Here is a 20,547-nt window from a genome sequence, read left to right as displayed (position 1 = left end):
ACATTTCATGCAGTCGTTCGCTTTTTCCAGTAACTGATTCTGTGTCTAATCCAGCTCTGGTTTTCTCGTAATTTCCCGGCTAAACATGGGGACAGACACGAGTGCGCGCATTGTGCCCAGTCTGGTTTGGATAGAAGACGAAAAAATTGTGGCGCGCTTACCCAACCCAGACAGCGGCCTGCCTGTCAGTGCCTGGGATGAGCGAGAGTCAGTAACGTTAGTGCGAGCGAGACCTTGGCTGGGCCACGTAGCGATGGATCTACAGTAGCACCGAGTCTTCTGCTAACATATCAGTGTCATACATTCTAAAAATGCATTAGTAAACACATTTGCAATCGAGCATGCAATAGGATTATCAAACAGTGGTGAACTGCAACAGTAGCTGGCTCTTTTTGTGCGTCTGCAGCACTCCAGAATCCCTGCAACTCTGATTGCACGAAATGAGAAAGAGGGCGCTCTCACCGAAGGTAACATTTATCTACAAGTTATTGTATATTTTTTAATTTATTTACAAACATGACATTTGTCTACAATGCAAGACAAATTAATTATTTTCTTAACGATTGTATTGTCTTGGTTATTATCAAGCTAGACTGCTGACAATAAACCGTCATTGAGTATGTAACGAGCTGTGTGCTATCTTGCTAGGTTTTTCATGGAGAAGAGCGAATTTAAAAGATTCTTGTAGCTATGATTGTTAAACAATTTTATTAACAAATATTGACAGATTTAACCTTGATTTGTATAAACGATGTATAAGATTTGATGCTGCAATAGTGTATACTAGTGTAAAATCTCGGTTTAGCCGATTTATATCTGGGAGGTTTTGGGTTAAAAAAAGTGAAAGTCGTCTGTGATTAGCTAGGATTTGCTAGCTAACGTTAGCCGTGTGCCATGGTAATTCACATTTGCGCTAGCTATGTAAGCTAGTATTATTTCTGGTGAAACGGACAGTGCACGGCGAGTTTGATTAGCTAGGTAGATACATTCAAATGGTTTCTGTCTTGTTAGTATGTCGATTTCCAACCAATGTAAAATAAAAGCGTATGTTTTTAGATAGCTACTGTAAACTGAATATACCTTGTTAGTTGTTTGTTAGCTAATAAATTGGCTAGCCGAACGGCCTTCCGTCCGATGGTCTTGACCAACCAATGTTTCCTTTTTGTTTAACCCTTTGCACTTATTTTTAAAGTTGGTTGTTACCAACAAAACTGCATGTAACCGTTGTTAATCTGCGTTGCTTTGGAGGTTGTAGGATTCAACTAATATAGCCATCCGTATTTTATCAATCTGTTAGTATTATGAAAATATATCGTGGGTTGGTAACGCGTCAGCGCCAAATTGACGTAGCTAGCAAGTTAACCTAGCTAGCCAGCTGGCAAAATAGCTAGCTAGGCCAGATTGATTACAAGCGAAGCAGAGTTAGCATTCGTGCTAGATAGTCTGTTATGTTTGAGTAGGGGGCAAAGGATTGCTTTGCAGTGTGTCAGCCGTGATTTAGGCCCAGCTGCTGCCTTGCCGATCCTTGCGAAACAAAATGTCAACTTTTATTGAGCACAACATGTCGGTTGTGCAGACTCTTTTATTAGGTGTATTTTGCCATGCACACGTTCGTTGTGTTGAATATAGCCTCATTTGTAAAACAACATTCAAACATTTTGCTTCCAGTTCCTTCATATCATATTGTCAGACCCAACTTCATAGATAGATGTTTTTGTCAATAGTAGCTAAATGGCAAGCTCCCACTAATCACTGTGGCATGTATTTTAAGAGATTTCAGTATGTGTTTGTTATTAGTGTTTTAAGTTTGACAGACTTCTCATCTGTCAAAACTGAGCGTCACCGTGGACCATCTCATTAGCCTACATTGTTGCATTTCATCATCCGATCCTTTCCCCTCTTCCTTTCCTGTGTTGTCACAGAGAGGGCTGTGGTGGGGAAAGTACCTAATTCTCATACTTGAGTAAAAGTAAAGATGCCTTAATAGAAAATGTAAAAAAATAAATAAAAAGTGAAAGTCAACCAGTAAAATACTACTTCAGTAAAAGCATTTGGTTTGAAATATACTTAAGTATCAAAAGTAAATGTAATTGCTAAAATATACTTCAATTAAAGTGTATATAATTTCACATTCCATATATTAAGCGAACCAGGCAGTATTTTCTTGTTTATTTTAATTTACAGATAACCAGGGGCATACTCCAACACTCAGACATAATTTACAAACAAAGCATGTGTTTAGTGAGTCTGCCAGATCAGAGGCAGTAGGGATGACAAGGGATGTTCTCTTGATAAATGTGTGAATTTGATCATTTTCCTGTCCTGCTAAGCATTCAAAATGTAACAAGTACTTTTGGGTATCAGGGAAAATGTGTGGAGTAAAAAGTATATAGTTTTCTTTAGGAATGTAGTGAAGTAAAAGTTGACAAAAATATAAATGGTAAAGTATAGATACTGCAAAAAAAACTACTTAGGTAAAAATACCTGTAAGTACTATTAAGTACTTTACACCACTGAGGGAGGGAAAGAGCAAAAAAGAAATGTAGTCCATGCATTTGGATGGAGGATTATGACAGAGCAGAGGCCTGTGGAGGTTTAAAGCGTGATTGCCTACCACTGCTGCCCTTCTATATCTCGAGAAAGCTTAGGCACAAATACCTACAGGGGCATGGGGCTCCCCTACTGTGCGCAACACAGTGAGCTGGTTAAGGTCTTATGAGTTTGGAGTCAGGAATGTGAACCCTCACACATTTGCCTCAAAGGGAAAGCTCATTAAAGTCCACAGACAGAGGGTGGAATTCAATGCTGCAGAATAATGCGTTGAAACAGTGGTGAATGAAATTAAACCTCTGGGAAGGACTCAGCTGACACACTTTGGTGCATACCCATGTCACTAGCTACATAAAGTTGCGATTCCCGTCTGTACAGGATTTGAACCCATCTTGCAGACACTTTAGATGAGGGAGCAAAGTTAATATTTGAAAGCAGCCCAAACGGTTGTGCTGAGCGATCATGTTTTTTTTAAACAACTAATTGACCAATGTCAGTTCAAATATTTGAATTCCATTTGTTCTGTTTTTTTTCTGTGAGCTCAATGCAGGCATTGCACAATTTCTCTAGAGATAAATCAGATCATGCCGAACTGTGCGCTGTAGTATTTATTTTACTCTTGCTACATAAGATACAGAATGCGAGATCAAGAGGGAAAGAGAGCAGTTGCTTCGAGGTATCTCTACCTGAAAATACATGATCTAATTGATTGATAGTCATAACAGTATGCCATATTTACTTTGAAGAACTACTAAAATAGTGATTTGTCAGACTGCATAGGCAGCAGCTCTATAGAGATGAGAGATGAGAGAAAATTATAGTCATAAATTAAAACATGTAATATACACAACTGAAATATTTGATTAAAGTAATGTGAATAAATTATGGTTAATAAATGATAAGCAGTAATGAGTAGTCACTACCACACTGCAACTTGTATTAATTGTTTTATTCTGTGTTACAGCATTCAACTTACATAATACAGTTGAAGTTGAAAGTTTACTTACACCTTAGCCAAATACATTTAAACTCAGTTTTTCACATTTCCTGACATTTAATCCTGGTAAAAATTCGCTGTCTTAGGTCAGTTAGGATCACCACTTTTATTTTAAGAATGTGAAATGTCAGAATGATAGTATAGAGAATGATTTATTTCAGCTTTTGTTTCTTTCATCACATTCCCAGTGGGTCAGAAGTTTACATACTCAATTAGTATTTGGTAGCATTGCCTTTAAATTGTTCAACTTGGGTCAAATGTTTCGGGTAGCCTTCCACAAGCTTCCCACGATACGTTGGGTGAATTTTGGCCCATTCCTCCTGACAGAGCTGGTGTAACTGAGTCAGGTTTGTAGGCCTCCTTACTCACACATGCTTTTTCAGTTCTGCCCACAAATGTTCTATAATTTTCCTTTTTCATGATGCCATCTATTTTGTGAAGTGCACCAGTCCCACCTGCAGCAAAACACCCCAACAACATGATGCTGCCACCCCCGTGCTTCACGGTTGGGATGGTGTTCTTCGGCTTGCAAGGCTTCCCCCCCTTTTACCTCCGAACATAACAATGGTCATTATGGCCCAACAGTTCTATTTTTGTCAGACCAGAGGTCGACCGATTATCATTTTTCAACGTGGATACCGATTATTGGAGGACCAAAAAAGCAGATACCGATTAAATCTGCCTATTTTTTTTTATTTGTAATAATGACAATTACAACAATCCTGAATAAACACTTATTTTAACTTAATATAATACATCAATACAAGTATGAAACATGTTCAATTTGGTTTAAATAATGCAAAAACAAAGTGTTGGAGAAGAAAGTAAAAGTACAATATGTGCTATGTAAGAAAGCTAACGTTTCAGTTCCTTGCTCAGAACATGAGAACATATGAAAGCTGGTGGTTCCTTTTAATGAGACTTCAATATTCCCAGGTAAGAAGTTTTAGGTTGTAGTTATTATAGGAATTATGACTCCCTCTATACCATTTGTATTTAATTAACCTTTGACTATTAGATGTTCTTATAGGCACTTTAGTATTGCCAGTGTAACAGTATAGCTTCCATCCCTCTCCTCGCTCCTCCCTGGGCTCGAACCAGCAACACAATGACAACAGCCACCATCGAAGCAGCGTTACCCATGCAGATCAAGGGGAACAACTACTAGAAGGCTCAGAGCGAGTGATGTTTGAAACACTATTAGCGCGCACGCTAACAAGCTAGCCATTTCACTTCGGTTACACCAGCCTCATCTCGGGAGTTGATAGGCTTGAAGTCATAAACAGCGCAATGCTTGATGCAAAACGAAGAGCTGCTGGAAAAACGCACAAAAGTGCTGTTTGAATGAATGTTTACGCGCCTGCTTCTGCCTACCACCGCTCAGTCAGATACTTGTATGCTTGTATGCTCAGTCAGATTATATGCAACGCAGGACACGGCAGATAATATCTAGTAATATCATCAACCATGTGTAGTTAACTAGTGATTGATTGTTTTTTTTTTTATAAGATCCGTTTAATGCTAGCTAGCATTAAACTAGGTTATCAGGTTATGCTGATATACGACTCGTTTTACTGTGGATATAGATACTTTTGTACCGGTTTTTCTCCAGCATCTTCACAAGGTCCTTTTATGTTGTTCTGGGATTGATTAGCACTTTTCGCACCAAAGTACGTTCATCTCTAGGAGACAGAACACGTCTTCTTTCTGAGCGGTATGACAGCTGCGCTGTCCCATGGTGTTTATACTTGCGTACTATTGTTTGTACAGATGAACGTGGTACCTTCAGGCGTTTGGAAATTGCTCCCAAGGATGAACCTGACTTGTGGCGGACTACGATTTTTTTTTCTGCTGTTTTGGCTTAAGTCTTTTGATTTTTCCCATGATGTCAAGCAAAGAGGCATTGAGTTTGAAGGTAGACCTTGAAACACATCTACAGGTACACCTCCAATAGGCTAATTGACATCATTTGAGTCAATCAGAAGCTTTCCAAGCTGTTTAAAGGCACAGTCAACTTAGTGTTCGTAAACATCTGACCCACTTGAATTGTGATATAATCTGTCTGTAAACAATTGTTTGGAAAAATGACTTGTCATGCACAAACTGGATGTACTAACCAACTTGCCAAAACTATAGTTTAACAAGACATTTTTGGAGTGATTGAAAAACTAGTTTTAATGATTCCAACCTAAGTGTATGTAAACTTCCGACTTCCAACTGTACATAGTGCATTTAATGTAGAAATAAATCATTGAAAACTGAATTTTTTTAATATTCAAGCTGAAACAGGACCAACCTCAAAGCATGAATCGCTCAGCACTACCAAACTGGAAAAAGCAGAGTCATAAACGATCAACGTTACACTGAATTGAACCTCGAGATCTGACAAGGTAATCGTAAAATTACCACTGATATTGTGAAATCGTCTCTCTTCCTGCTCACCACATCAAAGGGCCGTGCTATCTCATTGTGAGTGAAACTCTGTGACTCATCTAAGTAAGGATTTTACTAAATACGAGTTGCATAACCTCAGCTATCCTGTGTGTGGTTGTGGAATGTTTGCACATGCTCTCTTGCCCCCCCCCCAAAAAAATCTCACTCCCTGTTTGATCATGTTAATGACCGGAACAGCACTAAGGGTGTGCAAAGTTGTCATAAGTTCTGGTCCAGTAATTTTGTTGCAAATCTTCACTGAGCAGAACGAACCTTCAGTCTTTCGATGTTAGGCACGTGTCAAACTCATTCCGCAAATGGCCAAGTGTCTGCGGGTTTTCACTCCACCCTTGTACTTTATTGAATTAAGGTCACTAATTAGTAAGGAACTCCCCACACCTGGTTCTCGGTCTTAATTGAAAGGAAAAACGAAAACCTGCAGACACTCAGCCCTCCGAATGATTTTGAAACCCTTGGTGTAAAGGTAGACCTACATCTGCCTGCACTACTCATCAGGAAAGCCGTGACTCATTTGACACTCACTCCACTCAGAGGGACCATCAAGGCACACAGGCCTCTGTCTTCCTGACCCTACTACATTCCTGTGCACAAGCAGCTGTTCAGAGAGTACAGGGCCTATTGGATTGGTTCTGGCAGATATAACATCACATCTGCACACGGGGCAGGAGAGCATCTGAGGGAGTTTAATACTCCAGTAGGTGAGACGAGGTGCTCTATGGAGCGCAGTCACTCCTCTTGTGGTTGTAATGCGCCTAGAGCGGTCCATTTCTCAGAAAGGATCAGACAGTCAGCATGCACAGGAAGAAAGGTTGTGGGTGGGTGTGCATTGTTTTGCTTTTGTCTAAATGCCTATGCATGTCTGTCCTCTATTTATTTTTTTGTCAACACAGCTGTAGGCTGTGTGCTTGTTTGTGTGTATTAGAATCGCTCTGTTCCAGAATTGTACTTCTCGCAACTGGAGTGTAGTGGATAGAGGAGGTGGACCCAGAGAGTTTGGGGCTGTGTGTGGAGCTCGGCCTCAGACACAGTCCAGCTGGAATCTGTTATTTGAGGGCCTCTTTGGCTTGATAAGTCTCAGAATCGTGGAGCTGGGTTGTGACTGTTAACCTATACTGGGCCGTTGAGCAGAGGATGTTTGTTGTTTATGAGAGAGGATTTTAAAAATCTTTTTTCTTCTAGTGGCTCTCGAAGTTGTTGCAAATCAAGAAGCCAACCCCAGTGCTGAGTCAGCGTCCCGTGCCCAAGGTCATTTTGGGGTCTAACATACATGGTGGAAATAACAAAAAGCTTAAAGTTGTAGCTATGTCTGACTTAAATGTTTCAATACCAGTGTCATCTCCTCGCGCACTGTGCCTTGAGGGTCACTGCACTGTGCCTTGAGGGTCACTGCACTGTGCCTTGAGGGTCACTGCACTGTGCCTTGAGGGTCACTGCACTGTGCCTTGAGGGTCACTGCACTGTGCCTTGAGGGTCACTGCACTGTGCCTTGAGGGTCACTGTACTGTGCCTTGAGGGTCACTGCACTGTGCCTTGAGGGTCACTGCCATGACAGTGTTATAGGGGCGGACAGTAAACAACCCCTCAAAAGCCAAGCAACAAGGATATTGCAAGATCTTTGTTTACATTTACAAACAGTATATTTTTTTGTTCTTTGATCACTTGCACACATGCGCTGTGCAGGCTTACTCAATCACTCACTCAAACAGAGAAGCTGATGTACAGTTTCCTGTGGTTGAACTCATTTACAGCTCCCATGCTGTGGTTATTTTGTGCTTCGTAACTGCCACAATAGAGGGGAAGGGTGGGTGGGGGGGGGGCCAAATGACATTTTATAGCCGTTAAGGTACGATTGCAAATCATACATAGTAGCACACCCCCTAATCAGAGTTCAAGAAGCCAATTGAAACACCTGGAAGAGCAGATTGCTTACTTTTTCAGTAAGTTTGTCGAAAGATAGGCCTACATGATTGCCAATATTCATTGCTTCGTCATTAATCGTTATTGTAGAAGAGAATGTGTTCTCAATGACTTACCTGGTTAAATAAAAGCAAAGTAAATAAAGCAATATTGTGTATTTCATACCAGCTTATGAATATTGTTATATATATGTCAGTGTATTTATTTAGTTTTATTGAACCGTTATTTAACTAGGCAAGTCAGTGTGTTAAGTGTGACCGCTATTGAATTGTGAAAGCTGAGATTGAGGTATTGATTTGTGAAACTGGTGTTTTGAAAGCCGGGTTGAGATGGAAGATGGGTTTTCTGATTAAATGTGAGCGGATGAGAGGATGGCAAATATCAAGTCTGGTTAACAAGATGTTGAGATTAATGAAAAATGACTTGACCTGAAAGCATGAATAGATTGTGAAGAGCAGGAGGACTGTGTTTGGGGTTAAGTCCTCTCTCACAGAGCTCTGATGCGTGTGGTTTGGATGTTCACACATGCCAGTGAAACGGTTGCGGTGAAGCATGGCTCAGTCTCAGTTCACAACGCCTTCCCCAGGTTGTAGTTTCACATCAGACACACTCACTCTGAGGCAGCACCACTCGCTTGTCACCGAATTGAGCCTAATCTCTCGTTCTCCATTTCTCTTGCTCTCACAGGCGGCAGATTGCAGATGGCTCCTGAAACGAGGCACAGAAGTTCTGACTGCAGCTCAACGTCCGGCGTGAAGCTCACCCTCAAGACAGAAGCTTAAAGACTGAAGCCCTAACGGACAGTATAACACTGACAGCCTCGAGTGAGAGACTAACCTGAGAGGCTTCATCTGCGGAGAGACCAAAACCTCATCGAGGTTGAAGAGCAGACACCCCAGCTTCCAGAGACACTTTGAGATTCAAGCTCAACAGAAGCCTAAGCTTGTAGCAGAATGCCACTCACGGTCTGTCCTCAGCCTTTGTCCTGTGGTGAGCATGGATCCCCTGTTTGAATCTGGGTGACGCTTTCTTCCCTTCGCCCCTTCCTCCTTCCTGTCTCCTCAGTGGCGGGAGGGGTGGGGGATTGTTTCCGTTCCCCCTGCCCCTCCTTACAACACAGCGAGGTTACTCTCACAGTTTAAGAATACCAACACTGCTAACAAACCTCTGGCTAAGCTTCAACTAGCACTACTACAGTCTTCCCCTCCCACACACATGAAATCCTGCCAGAGCCTGAAGGGAGAGGTGTCCAGTCCAGGTGGGATGTCACAGGAGGGGCGCAGAACGCAGCAGGTGGCCCAGTCCTACTACCACTCCCCCGCCCCAGACCTGGACCTAACGGGCAAGCTGTACAAGCGGGAGGGTGGGGGCAAGCCTTACTCTGTGCTAGTGGACAACAAGATGGCAGCCAAGACCCCCATGGGTGACCAGACTCCCAGTCAGCTGTCCCCGCAGCATGTTACCTCCCCCCAGCAGCAGTACTACAGAGAGGGGACAGTAGGGCAGGAGGGTGGTGCGCAGGGGGCCCAGGCAGGCAATGGGGGCACCTCCGAGGACTCAGAGGAAGAGGAGGAGTCATTCAATCGGGAGCAGATCATCGTGGAGGTCAACCTGAATAATCAGACACTTAACGTATCAAAGGGGGACAAGTCCGCCCCCCAAACCGATGCCTCAGAGAGACACTGCAGCGAGGAGGAGGAGGAGGAGGAGGAAGAAGATGAGGAAGATGTGGAAGAAGATGAAGTTGAAGAGGAGGAAGAAATAGAGAGTCGTAGAACGAGAGCCAAGAGGGCTCGGCGTGGGGTGGTCCCCGCTACCAGCCAGTCCCGGAGGAAGACCCAGTGCACCGCTCTGAGCACCACCGGCATGACTACCAGGGGCCGACGGAAGAAGACCACCCAGCCGCCCAAGAGGACACGCCGGACTGCCAGGGAGGGCAAGGGGACCCCCTCAGGTGGCTCTGCCACAGGGGATAAAGCGGATGGGGAGGAGCGGGAGACGCTGGCGTGTGAGAAGTGCCCCCGTGTCTTCAACACCCGCTGGTACCTGGAGAAGCACATGAATGTCACACACAGACGCATGCAAATCTGTGACAAGTGTGGCAAGAAGTTTGTCCTGGAGAGTGAGCTGGCCTTACACCAGCAGACTGACTGTGAAAAGAACATCCAGGTAAGGAGAGCTGGAGCGTGTCCCAAATGACCCCCTATTCCCTATACAGTTTACCACTTTTGACCAGCGCCATATGGAGCCCTGGTCAAAAGTAGTGCACTATGTAGGGAATAGCGGGCCATTTGGGACGCAGACCTGGTCGCTGGTTTTTAATTAACTGTACAAGGTGTTTTTGACCTGAGCAATCAAAACGACTCCATTGATTGGGTACATTGGCTACAGTTACGTACCAGGTACAGTGAAATCTGTCTGTCATCAAGGCCAGATTTCTGGGGCTTGAAGGATGTAAGAAACGTTTTTGTCCAGCAGAGGGAATCGGAGCGTTAGGAACCAGCCTAGGCAGATACTGTTACAGCAGTGTGGGAAATACCACCTGCAGCTCCAGACAGTGATTGTCTCAGCTGCTTCCTCCTGTTCTTAGATTGTGTCAGGGTAATCAATGGCACAAAACAACATTACTGAATGTGTCATCTGTGTGTGGTGTTCTGCTGCTCAGTGCGTCTCCTGCAACAAGTCTTTCAAGAAGCTGTGGTCGCTGCACGAGCACATCAAGATCGTGCACGGCTACGCAGAGAAGAAGTTTGCCTGTGAGATCTGTGACAAGAAGTTCTACACGATGGCTCATGTCCGCAAGCACATGGTTGGTAGGTGGACTCCAGTTAGTCTGTTCCTGCTCTTTCTGGTAACTCCCAAATGTCCCTAATAGGATGTGCATTGCCTTGGTAAAGTATTCTTCCGCCTTGGGTTTCTTCACATTTTGTTACAAAGTGGGATTAAAATTGATTTAAATTTGACAACAACCTACACAAAATACTCTGTCAAAGTAGAAGAACATTTTTAACATAAAAAAAAAAAAGATTAATATGAGTTAAATAACAAAAAAATATAGTTGTTGCATAAGTATTCAGCTCCCTGAGGGGATATATGTTAGATGACACCTTTGGCAGTGATTACAACCGTGAGTTTTCTTGGGTAAGTCTATAAGAGCTTTACACACCTTTTGTTGTGCAATATTAGCCCATTATTCTTTTCATAATTCTTCAAGCTCTGTCAAGATGTTACAGAGCATGGCCAGTCATTTCTGAAGTCTTGCCATAGATTTTCAAGCAGATTTAAGTCAAAACTGTCACTTGGCCACTCAGGAACATTCACTGTCTTCTTGGTAAGCAACCAGTGTACATTTGCCCTTGTGTTGTAGGTTATTGTCTCGCTGAAAGGTGAATTCCTCTCCCAGTGTCTGGTGTAAAGCAGACTGAAGCAGGTTTTCCTCTAGGATTTTGTCTGTGCTTAGCTCCATCCCGTTTCGTGTTGGATTTGCCCAAAACATAAGGCTTTGCACTTAGGCCAAAAGGTGTATTCATTTACAGTATTACTTCAGTGCCTTGTTGCATACAAGATGCATGTTTTGGAATATTTGTATTCTGTACATTTGTACTCTTTTCACTCTGTCATTTAAGTCATGGTTGTGGAGTCACTACAATGTTGTTGATCCGTCCTCAGTTTTCTCCCATCAGGCTTTAGAAAAGCTCCCTGGTCTTTGTAGTTCAATCTGTGCTTGAAATCCAATACTTGACTGAGGGATAATATACATATGTGGTATGTATGGGGGACAGAGGAAGGGTTGGTCACTCAATCATGTCAACCCCTATTATTTCACACAGTGAGTCCATGTAGCTTATGTGATTTGTTAAGAGACATTTTACTCCTGAACTCATTTATGCTTGCTTAAACAAAGGGGCTAGATACTTAGGCAACAAGTATATTTTAGTTATCTATATGGAATTATTCTTCCACTTTGATATTTTGAGTAGATTGTTGACAGAAAAATGACATTTTAAATCCATTTTAAGCCCACTTCGTATCATTAAAATGTGAAGAAATCCAAGGGGTATGAATACTTTTGCAAGGCTCTGTACATCTGTATCAATTGGAACTAACTCACCCTCTTTTGCCTTTCTAGCTCTTTCATGGAGCAACATTCAAAGCTCTCTTTTATCGAGAGCGAGAAAATGAATACTCTTCACTTTTGAGCACGATGAATCACTGTTTTAACGGCCCCAATATCTATCCCCTGTCCCGCTCTGGTTGGCACCCACCTTTAACCTGTTCCTTCCTCTCTGCAGCTCACACTAAAGACATGCCGTTCACCTGTGAGACCTGTGGCAAGTCGTTCAAGCGCAGCATGTCCCTGAAGGTTCACTCGCTGCAGCACTCTGGGGAGAAGCCCTTCCGCTGTGAGGTGAGCTGTTTAGACTTGCAGTCGCACTGTCCTTCCCACACTCAAACACAGACTGAAACAGAAGATTTATTTCACTTTATAGGGTATTGGAAGAGATGGACACACACACACTGTCAAAAAATATATATATCCAAAACTGAGGCTTGAAAGCAAAATAAAGATGTTTCAATAAACATCATAGTGCATAAATGAAAGGTGAAAACAAAACACAAACGTTTCGGCCTCAGGCCATCATCAGTTGGAATTGTCGGCAGGCACGTCTGGCTTTGTTTCAAGGATAATTGCATATGTCACATGATCAGGCAAGAAAACACATCAGAACAATTGTACCATAGAATGCCTGATCTAGATTATATACGAAAGGGAAAAGAGAAATATCATCAAATATTACTGTTACATATACCATGTGAACATTTGTTCAGAATATGTAACACAGGATTGTAATAGAGTAGGGGCACTAGAGAGACCACTAGATGGGGATATGGAACACCAATAAGTGGCAATATACCAGTTACAGAAACCCTTCAATACCAAATCTTCATTCATGCATGACGGGTGGAGAGTTTTTAAATAGAACATCCACCTGCTTTCGGTCTGGAGAAGACTAAGTTCAAGATTACTTTATAGAGTGTATACACTTTTTTCATGAATATTTGTTTTATAAGGACAGTGTTTCATCAGAGTATGAATAGTGTCCATTTTTAATGTATTTGTATTAGAGGTCGGCCGATTAATCGGAATGGCCGATTTAATTGGGGCCGATTTCAAGTTTTCATAACAATCGGAAAGTGGTGTTTTTGGGCGCTGATTTCCGATTTCTTTTTTCTTTTTTTATACCTTTATTTAACTAGGCAAGTCCGTTAAGAACACATTCTTATTTTCAATGACAGCCTAGGAACGGTGGGTTAACTGCCTTGTTCAGGGGCAGACGACAGATTTTCACCTTGTCAGCTCAGGGGATCCAATCTTGCAACCGTACAGTTAACTAGTCCAACGCTCTAACCATTGCACTCCACCAGGAGCCTGCCTGTTACGTGAATGCAGTAGAAGCCAAGGTAAATTGCTAGCTAGCATTAAACTTATCTTATAAAAAACAATCAATCATAATCACTAGTTATAACTACTAATCCAGTTTAGCAGGCAATATTAACCAGGTGAAATTGAGTCATATGCAACAGTTTGGGCTGCCTGGCTCATTGTGAACTAATTTGCCAGAATTTTACGTAATTATGACGGAAGTGTGCCACACTTGCCACACTTAATTATGACGGAAGTGTGGCAAGAAGCTATACTGTTACACTGGCAATACTATAGTGCCTATAAGAACATCCAATAGTCAAAGGTATATGAAATACAAATGGTATAGAGAGAAATAGTCCTATAAATACTATATTAACTACAACCTAAAACCTCTTACCTTGGAATATTGAAGTCTCATATTAAAAGGAACCACCAACTTTCATATGTTCTCATGTTCTGAGCAAGGAACTTAAACGTTAGCTTTTTTACATGGCACATTTTTAAATGGCACATTTTTACATGGCACACATTTTTACATGGCAAATATTACTTTCTTCTCCAACACTTTGTTTTTGCATTATTTAAACCAAATTGAACATGTTTCATTATTTATTTGAGGCTAAATTGATTTTATTGATGTATTATATTAAGTTAAAATAAGTGTTCATTCAGTATTGTTGTAACTGTCATTATTACAAATAAATAAAAGCAAAAAATTGGCCGATTAATCGGTATCGGCTTTTTTGGGCCTCCAATAATCGGTATCGGTGTTGAAAAATCATAATCGGTCGACCTCTAATTTGTATTAGAATCCTTAAATATTGACTTCTAGCTGGTAAGTTTTGAATGGCTAACTCAGACAAACTGAGCAGGATTCAGACAACTATGGGTTGTTTGAACAGAGAAATATGGCCTGCTCTCCTGTGACTGCTCCAAAATGGGGATTACTATTGAACCAAGGCACACTTGACTACATATAAACTATCCCTAAATGTTTACGGTCACACAGTTGGAGCAACGGCTAGCTGGTGTAACATGTCCATGTCAAACATTAGCAGACCATGAATACACATGGTGTAGAGAATAATTGGAATAAAAATACAGACTGGAATTTTGGACTGTTTACTTTTTAAAGACCCAGTGCAGTCAAAACTCTGTTTTTCCTGTGTTTTGTATAATATTGTTGTACAACAGCTGATGAAACTAACACTGTAAAAGTGTGAAAACATTTTGAAAACAAATGTTAATTCCTGATTCGTTTTTTTTCAACCAGTAACTATCTGCATAGGACCGTTTAATCAGCAGAGCTCTATACTGCAAATCAGGTTTGAGCAGTTAAAGAGGTAACTTCGGTCAACTCTGAGTTCAACTCTGGATAACCGGTACAACGAGGCTCACCTTTTAGCAAGGTACATTTCTATGGCAAAGATTCCTTCATAACTACCTGCCCTGGGGCAAGTAACTCTATTTCTACTGCTTGAAGTGTCTGAGCCGTAAGTTGAGGACCAATATATTCAGATTTATTCCCTCTCGCATAGATTGCGTCATCATCCCCTTCATTTGAGGAAGACGACTGAATATTAAATTGTCATGTTAAAATACCTATCCCATTACACATTTAGTAATGACAGAATGCATTTGAAACTTCACACTCAGTAAAACTTTTCTATTACTTAATACGATTATTTAATCGCTAGGAATGGGAGGTGCTTATGTATTGGAAAAGCACAGCAAAGCCGGCATTAACGATAAGTTATCAAATAAAAACAGCACTTCTAAAAGCCTGTTTCGGACCATAGCCTTTTATATTTGCAATACAACTTTTCTTTCAATTAGATTTTGGCACAAATGAAAATGTGGTACCGACTCACCCATGGATTGATGTCTCAGCATGGTCTCAGTGAAGAGTTTGGCGTTCTACTAGCCATGTGTGACATGTACACGCAGTTTATAAGCCTGATTTCGACTGGCAGAGAAACGCTGCCTGTCTGTCCTTTCCCGACTCGTTCATTACTACAGGACACCTGGAGATCAAATTTGAATATTGAAACAATGTTGCAAATGTCAGAGAGCTAGACAGCAAGGTTTACGCAAATCTCCATTGTTGAAAAATAAATGTTAGTCTAAAAGAAATGAGATAATGTCTAGATGCGTTTTATAGTGGAGATCAAGTTTATAAATGGCATGGCTGGGCTGATGAGACCGTGTTATACAGTAGCCCTCGTGAATTTCCATTCCAGGAATGATTGTGTACGTGCTATGTCGTCTAAATGGCTACGTCTCAAATGGCACCCTATTTCCATATATAGTGTACTACCACCCCCTATGGGCCCTGGTCAAAAGTAGTGCACTTACTAGGGAATAGGTTGCCGTTTGGGACACCCTAAATGTCTCTCTCTCTCCTCCCTGTCTCTCTATAGAACTGTGCTGAGAGGTTCCAGTATAAGTACCAGCTACGCTCCCACATGAGCATCCACATCGGACACAAGCAGTTCATGTGTCAGTGGTGTGGCAAGGACTTCAACATGAAGCAGTACTTTGACGAGCACATGAAAACACACACAGGTAAGACACAGTGAACACACACCAGTTTACACTCTCACACACTCACTGAGGAATTTGTGTGACACAAACGTGCAATTACGAAGCTCACCCTCCAAGGACTATAAAAGCCTTTGAGCTTTTTCATGTCATCAAAATGTTTGAAACCAAATATTCAGACGCTGGTCTTTCAATAACGTTAGAAGCCAGACCTCTTCATTCGTCAACATTCGGAGGTTCTCCCTGACCAAAGCCGTCCCATTTACTGGAGAGTCTGCATGGCCTTCAGTCTTGATCCCTAGTCAGTTAGTCTCCGTAGATGCTCTATAAAAGGAAAGCAACGGGGCGTCTCAAGGCGAACAGTACCGAGACCTCGCCCAGCCTCTATAATGAGAGGGTGGCAAAGCATCAGTGGTACCTCTCCGCCATGTCTACTTCTAATGACTACCCTGACGCATTCTATATTACATCTTACATTTTCTCCCCTGATACTTTTCTCCTTTTCCAAAGCAGAACATCGGGACCAGGCATGTTCTTTTTCAGTCCTTTTAATTTCTCCCTCCCTAGTGTGGGTGGATTCCCTGCACTCCCTGGTGGTTCTCTTTGTAAGGTGTAATTATTTTACCCTCTCTTGGCCGCCGCTGACCGATTTGGCCTCCTGTGGTCAGACACACCCAGTGATGCCTTGTAATACACACTCTTCTTCTTCGTCCTTCTTTTTCCTTCTTCCCCCCCCAAGGTTTATCCTTTCCTCTGGAACTTACCTACTACACAGAAGTTGCAGGACATTAACAAAAGGCTCCAGTATAATTTGTCACAATTAAATGATTCACTGTCATACTTTAAATGGTTTACCGGAGCCTCTCAGAAAACATGCAGCTCAGATTAAAGCCGAGAGATGCTTTGAGTGTGCTGTGAATGAGTGTACGGGGGTGGTAACGGGCACATTGAATGAAAGGTTAATGAGAGCAGCTCTCGAATGGACAGCCGTTGTTCATTTTCTCATCTCCTCTCATCCCAAAGTGTGAACTGGCATCGCTGCCTGCTGAGTGGGTGGTTAGACAGCAATGACCCCTCATGCTCTCCTACAGGGACATTGTCTGATTGTAAAGTTAACTTCTTCATAAAGTTCAGAGATGGTTTAATCAGCACAGGACAAAGTGTTGCCAGGTGGTATATTATTCTTCTCATGCATGAAGTTCGGTGACGTGTGAAAGTTAAACTAATTAAGGAGAGTCAGGGACTAAATCACCCATCTCCTCGCGCTCTCTCTCCTTTCTCTCTGTCCCCGTCTCCTGCAGGAGAGAAGCCATTCATCTGTGAGATCTGTGGGAAGAGCTTCACCAGCCGGCCCAACATGAAGCGCCACCGCCGCACTCACACAGGAGAGAAGCCCTACCCCTGCGAGTTGTGCAGCCAGCGCTTCCGCTTCTCCAACATGCTCAAGGCCCACAAGGAGAAGTGCTTCCGGGTCACCAGCCCTGTGACCCTGCAGGCCAGCAGCCTCCCCCTGCCTCTCCACCTCTCTGCCACCTCCTCCTCTGGCCCCGGCCCGGGCCTCGCCCCCTTAGCTGCCACCACCTCCACCCCTCTGGGCCTCAGCCCGACAGGGGGGGCTCTTCCCCCACGCGCACCCGTGGGCCACCCCACCTTCTCCCATCTGCACATGACCCCCTCTCACCATCTCCCTCACCACCAAACATCGCAACAACAGCAGCACCACCCCGGCACGCCCCTGCAAGCACTCCCTCTGCCCCACCACCTCCTGCCTGTGCCCCCCGTCTCCCCGCCCCCCGCACTCTTCAAGAGCGAGCCCCTCACCCACTGTGGACAGGAGGACAGCAGCTACCTGCGTTACATGGCACCACAGGACAAGGGGCCTGGGGCCCCCCAGCATCACTGAACCCTATGTGGGCTCCAGGCCTGCCTGCCACACCTCGATTACCCCCACCCCAACTCTCCCTGGCCCCTGGTGTAGAGCGGCCCCTCGAAGACTGATATGAACAAGACACTCAGAGCTCAGTACACACCAGTGTGTGAGGGATACAGACAGGTACACTTTCAGTCTACACTTTAGATAAGTGAGTGACCCACTTAGCTAGAGACCCAGGTCAACTGACACAGATTTTACAACCTCTTGCTCATATCTTTTCTTGTGAAAATATTCTTAGAAAATCCTGTATTCTAAGACAACCTGCCTCCCATGGTAGAAGGCTGTGTGTGTACCGGTATGTGAGTTATCCCTTGTTTGTGTCCATTTTATCCTCTCCACTGACGGTTGCTAATGTCATTATTCTGCTAGTGGTTCCTTATCCAGGTAGCGGATCAGAACAGATCCATTTCATCAACTTAGTCCTTCATGTCAACTGACTTAAACAACGGTTGCACAGTTCTGGGGGAATTGTAAGTCCTAAGGCTGACCCGTAGGACCATGGGGTCACCAAGTTCTCGTTGAATGTTTACCATCCTGGTGCCAACTGGGTCTCCCACTGTCTCCTGAGGCATTCCACACTGGCTCTACCAGCAGTAGGCCAGGAATCACTGCCACAGGTCACAGTGGGGAAGTTCGAAAATGGCTGTTAGTGCTACTACTAGTCTGTTGCGACAGAGATTCTGGTTAATTGGTGCTTTCCATTGCAGTACTACACACTTCTATACACAGGCTAGATCTCGTAACATCTGGACTGTACTGTAGCAGAGTGGGATTGGTTGTGTTGTTGTGATGCAGTTCTGGGATTTGTCTTCTTGACTGACATACAGCCTTCGAGCTGACAAGGTCAAATGTTCCCAACAGAACAAACCTGATGATCCTGAACGTGCCGCCATGTACATACACACACACTTCAAAAAGCAGTATGACATCACTGGTCTCACTTCTCACACAATGCTTGTCAAGGGATTCTGCTGTTTTTTTGTGTATTTTCTTGTTTGTCTTCTGTCATCAAAACAGTTAAATACTGCCACTGTGACGGGTCCTCACATACGACCCAACCTGGACCTCGCGTCTCTCTTCTGTCTCTCTCGCTTTCTTTCTCTATCTCTTTCTTTCTCCGTCTCTCGCTCCTCTGTCTCTCCCGCTGCTGCTGCCGAGATGATGATGATGATGATGATGATGATACGGGTCACCCTGTAAAAGGCCAATAGAACACATTCTGACTTTTTCAGCACAACTCATAACTGAAAAATATGTATTTTTCCCCAACCAGCCTAGATTCCACAGCTTGGTGTGGAGCATGACACTTGTTTGTAAATGTAACAGTTTCTTCTCTTAGTTTTAGGTTACACAAACATTGAGGCCCTATCGCCCACGTTGGCAAATAATGATGAATCAAAACACGTTGAATGTTGCCTAGATGGAGGGATATTGGCTAACGGTTTAGCAATCAAATATGTTATTTTCGAGTAATAATTTCTTGAAATATGCTACATTCGGTTTCAGACCGAAGAATTGTTCTCACCTCGCTCTGAACATACTGTTGAGTGATAGTCATAGGAAAGGTTGGAGGATTATGTCTAACATGCGTTTCAATTTCTCGTGTAGATACATTTACTCAAGTTGTACATTTACTCAAAGAAATCACATTGGTATATGTAACCTTTGTGTGTGTGTGTGTGTGTGTGTGTGTGTGTGTGTGTGTGTGTGTGTGTGTGTGTGTGTGTGTGTGTGTGTGTGTGTGTGTGTGTGTGTGTGTGTGTGTGTGTGTGTGTGTGTGTGTGTGTGTGTGTGTGTGTGTGTGTGTGTGTGTGTGTGTGTGTGTGTGTGTGTGTGTGTGTGTGTGTGTGTGTGTGTGTGAGTGAGTGAGTGAGTGAATGTTCCCGCTGTCCCATTGTATGATGTTCTGACAGTCCGGTTGTTGTTAGTGTTGATGGATAACAGAGAGAGATTCTGTCTTGTGGGATTGTTGATAGTGGGTTGCAGGATGTTGTCCGCCGCCCCTTCACCCTGTCTGGGACTGTTCTCAGATCAGAATGAGTGGTGAGGAGCAACATGTCTCAGTAATGGCAAAATGGAACCCCTCTGGTGCTGTTGTACAAAAGCTGCTTTACATAGTCTCTGGGTCTCTCCCTCTATGCACACACCCTGGTGAAGCCATGCCATCTCTTGAAGGGGGTGCTGGGGGTGATTTGCACACAAGAATATGTCTGATATATGTTTCTGTGGATTAACACAATAGGTATAGCGTAGTAGTGGATCAGGTTACTGTGTTTGCATATTGGGAGAAACTGAAGAGGAACAATAGCAGGCCATGAGCAAGGCCCATTGAATTTGGTTTAAAAGTGGACAGAGATACCCACCCTCTAGAGAGCTACAACCATTCTGCCGTTACTGTGGGTCTGTTAGTAGGGCCTCTGTATCGGCTTAACCATGAGTTACTTAGTGTTTTTCACGATGTTTCACTATGAGGTTTATTTTGTTACGTTAGTTTTGAAAAGCTTATTCATTTGTGTGTCCTCTGCACTTTACTGCTGCGTGAGTGAGGTGCAGTGAAAGGGAGGGACTGACGACGCATTGTGGGAGTGAGTGATGTGTCGGGTGCATGGAGGGAGGTGATTGGTTTGGTGAGTGGTTGTTTGGGCAAGGAAAAGGAGGAGAATCAATCTGGACGTGGAGAGTGGAAGGGACCATGGCATAAGGAAATGTTGTTTAGTTCATACATTT

General features: G+C 43.2%; 1 protein-coding gene across 1 annotated transcript; it reads left to right on the top strand.

Moving 5' to 3' along the window:
- The first annotated feature begins 184 nt into the window (after positions 1-184).
- On the top strand, positions 185-19,533 carry LOC139421143 (zinc finger protein 652). The gene is made up of 6 exons (XM_071171748.1): positions 185-467; positions 8,606-10,087; positions 10,584-10,731; positions 12,211-12,326; positions 15,767-15,911; positions 17,189-19,533. Exons 2-6 carry the CDS (start codon positions 9,134-9,136, stop codon positions 17,788-17,790), a joined length of 1,965 nt encoding a protein of 654 aa, XP_071027849.1. The 5' UTR covers positions 185-467; positions 8,606-9,133; the 3' UTR covers positions 17,791-19,533.
- The last annotated feature ends 1,014 nt before the right edge of the window (positions 19,534-20,547 follow it).

Source organism: Oncorhynchus clarkii, chromosome 12 (genome assembly GCF_045791955.1).
Source record: "Oncorhynchus clarkii lewisi isolate Uvic-CL-2024 chromosome 12, UVic_Ocla_1.0, whole genome shotgun sequence".
NCBI lineage: Eukaryota > Metazoa > Chordata > Actinopteri > Salmoniformes > Salmonidae > Oncorhynchus > Oncorhynchus clarkii.
This window is presented reverse-complemented; position numbering and strand designations above follow the sequence as displayed.

What these genes read in the sequence shown, in the direction of transcription:
- LOC139421143 (XM_071171748.1), top strand. Translation starts at nt 9,134, where the DNA reads ATGAAATCCTGCCAGAGCCTGAAGGGAGAGGTGTCCAGTCCAGGTGGG. An exon ending in TGTCCGCAAGCACATGGTTG is followed by an intron (nt 10,732 to 12,210) that starts GTAGGTGGACTC and finishes TCCTCTCTGCAG; the next exon opens with CTCACACTAAAGACATGCCG. An exon ending in GCACATGAAAACACACACAG is followed by an intron (nt 15,912 to 17,188) that starts GTAAGACACAGT and finishes CGTCTCCTGCAG; the next exon opens with GAGAGAAGCCATTCATCTGT.